The 3,003-nt window shown below is 37.5% G+C and overlaps 1 protein-coding gene across 2 annotated transcripts in view; it reads right to left on the bottom strand.

The window, feature by feature from the left end:
• The window catches only part of LOC105826996 (ADAMTS-like protein 1), a 198,865-nt gene that overhangs the window by 35,258 nt on the left and 160,604 nt on the right, over window positions 1–3,003 (bottom strand). For both annotated transcript variants that reach the window (XM_012665018.1, XM_012665019.1), the window contains exon 7: window positions 2,614–2,771. In XM_012665018.1, coding sequence (XP_012520472.1) covers window positions 2,614–2,771 — 158 coding nt within the window. The remainder of the gene's footprint in view (window positions 1–2,613; window positions 2,772–3,003) is intronic.

Genomic DNA, 3,003 nt, shown 5'->3' with positions numbered 1-3,003 from the left:
AAAAAGACAAATACTGTATGATGTCAGTTATATGTGGAATCTAAAAAAGGTGACCTCATAAAAACAGAGAGTAGAATGGTGGTTACCAGAGGGTTGGTTGGAGGGGATGGCAGGAGAGATATTGGTCAAAGAATGCAAAATTTCAGTGAGATAGGAGGAATAAGTTTGAGAGATCTATTGTACAATACAGTGGCTACAGTTAATAATGCTGTATGGTATTCTTGAAAATTGCTAAGAGATAATTTTAAGTGTTCTTACCACAAAAAGTGATAAGTATATGAGATAACATATATGTGCATTATCTTAATTTAGATATTCCACAAAGTATGTATATTTGAAAACATCATGGTATACATAATAAATATGTACAATTTTTATTTGCATATTCAAACAATAAATGAATTAATTTAAAAAATAAAGGTGGAGGACTGTTTTCTATCAGACAGTTTTAAGAGTGATAGCCACATCTCAAAAATAAAATTCTGCCATACTCTTAGAAGCAACACAGATTACTGAAAGAGTCATGGGCTGGAAGTAAAGAGATGCTATTTTTAGTCCTGGCTTACTATTGGTGTGATCTTAGGCAAGTCACTCAACTTCCCTGAAGCTAAGTTTCCTTGTAGGTGTAATAGAGATGTCAGTGTCTGCTCTACTTAAACAACTGCGTGTTAAAAGTTCTTTATTCATCCAGCACTTGTTAGTGTTTATTGGGATCTTCCTGTGGAGATATCAAGACAAATACAGTTTAGTCCCTTCCCTCACAGAGAGGGAGATGTAGTGTAAATAGGAATTTGGGGTTGGATTCACAGAATGTTCTGGAAAGAGGAAATCTTGCAGAAGAAATAGGAGTTAATGCAGAGAACAGAAGAAGAAAAGAGCATTCACAATAGAGGGCCCAGCATTATACAAAGGTAATGAGCTGTAACAGTGTAAGGTGTTGGGGGACCCGTGAGTCATTCAGTTGGCTGAAATAGAAGTGAAACAGTCAAAGGTGAGGTGAAAAGGTAGACACAATCCAGTTTATCGAGGGTAACAGGTGCTATGCTATGGATTTGCATTTTAACCTCAAAGCAATGAATGGAAGTGAAGGGCTATGCAGAATTACAGAAAGGGGAATCATGGTTTTAGAAAACTCACTCTGAAGGCAATAGAGACAATGAATCAGAGGCTGGAAAACTAATTCAGACTCTATAGTATTACTTCAGGTTAGCTCAGGTGAGGAAATGCAAAGGTCCAAACTAAGATAGTGGCAACAAGGATGGAGAAGAAAGAAAAATCTTGAGATGGTCTGGAGGCAGTCTGACTGGGGGCGTATAGGAGAAGGGGAAATTAGGGTAAATTAAAAGTTCCTGACTTCCCTAGGTAGATAGTGTATTCATCCATAAGACAAAAAAAATAGAAAAGATGAAGTAGGCTTCTGGAACTAGAAAAGTTCAGTTTTGGAATGTTGTGCTCATGCCTATAGGATATCCAAGTGGTGATGTGCAGAAGGCAACAGGATGGATGAGATGCATTTGCCAATGCTGTGAGCTATTCCAATGTGAACAATATTACTTGAATCCAATTCTACTATATTTTCAGTATGTGTATTAACTCTTGCAAGGCCACTAGGGAAATTACAACGGTATACATAGTCTATTTAACAGTACTCTAAGGGCTTCAAAAAATAGAGACATCTTTCACTTTACTGGATTTTCTTGCTTAATGGAAATTACTTAACTATTTCTATTGTGAGCTACCACTGATGTCTTGTAGCTTCTTGCTCATGTTCATGTGGCTGGCATCTGGACCGGATTAAAAAGAACTACTATACAGATGGAGACAGAGGACAGTATTCTGGAACCCTTCTTCCATCCAACATGGCTGTCTATCACATTTTTTCCTATATGCATTCTTACTTCCAGCTGCCATGGGGTCATCAAACCCTAGCTTAAATCAAATGTCCTCTGGCTCCAGGTCCCATGATGAAAAATTTATGAAGTCCTGGACATATTACAAGTTTTACAGCTTTACAGCTGAAATCCTTCAGGTCCTCCTGACCTACCGAAGGAAAAAAATATGTTTTATTTTATTGTAATTCCCAAACGTTCTAGTGCGCACGTTTTTCCAGCAGAATGTACATGTTGCTTCCAGCAATGTGTTTTATATTTCCTTGAAGACTAGGGAAGCTCTGATAGAAGGAAACAACTTAGTCTTGTTGCCAATAGAAGAGACAACAGAACTTGCCATTGAAAGCAGGACTAGTTGACCAAGTCTGTGGATCATCAGTTTGTATTTTTCTTTTACTGAGGAGACCCTATATGTGTCAATGACTGCATCCTAATTATTTTGAAAACAGTTGAATCCCCCAACTAATGATATGTTAGCTTCTTAGGTGGGGGGTCATTTTATTAATAATATATATAAAGATTTCCCTATAATCTTAAAAATATCGTATGTTCTTATAAGGTCCAGGATGTAGCTAGCTTAACACCCTTGAATCAAACATTTCCTGGATAACATATGGGCTTTTCAAATATATGTCAAAACCTAAAGTCTCTCTCTCTCTTCAAGAGATTATAAGTAACATCAGTTTGGATGTGGCTTAAAAATGAGGTCCCTAAATGGGCTCACCTTGACAATGAAATCTGCTGTGAGTGGTCCAGCCATTCTCAGTATCTCTTTGTCTGGAAATTTCTGGAAGTCCACACTAGAATTGTCCACAAGAAAGGTGCCTGTAGAGCTGAGACTGTTTTCACCTTTAGCCCCCTGGAGGGTTTTGGTTTCCAGATCTACATAATCAAACACATGAAGAGGAGAGAAAGATGTTCCTAGGGCTACCACAGACCACATGCAAGCACATTTCATGCAATAAAGTTTAGAGCTGATGAAATTGAAACTGTGATATAAATAAAATATGTAGGCACTGCTGGATCACATAGGAGTTTATGCTGCAAATGAAATTATTTTATCACTCATTAGTCAAGCATTCAAGGCTCTCTGTCAAAAAATCTTTGACTCTCT

This window comes from Propithecus coquereli, unplaced genomic scaffold, assembly GCF_000956105.1.
Source record: "Propithecus coquereli isolate 6110/MARCELLA unplaced genomic scaffold, Pcoq_1.0 Scaffold95, whole genome shotgun sequence".
NCBI classification, from domain to species: domain Eukaryota; kingdom Metazoa; phylum Chordata; class Mammalia; order Primates; family Indriidae; genus Propithecus; species Propithecus coquereli.
This window is presented reverse-complemented; position numbering and strand designations above follow the sequence as displayed.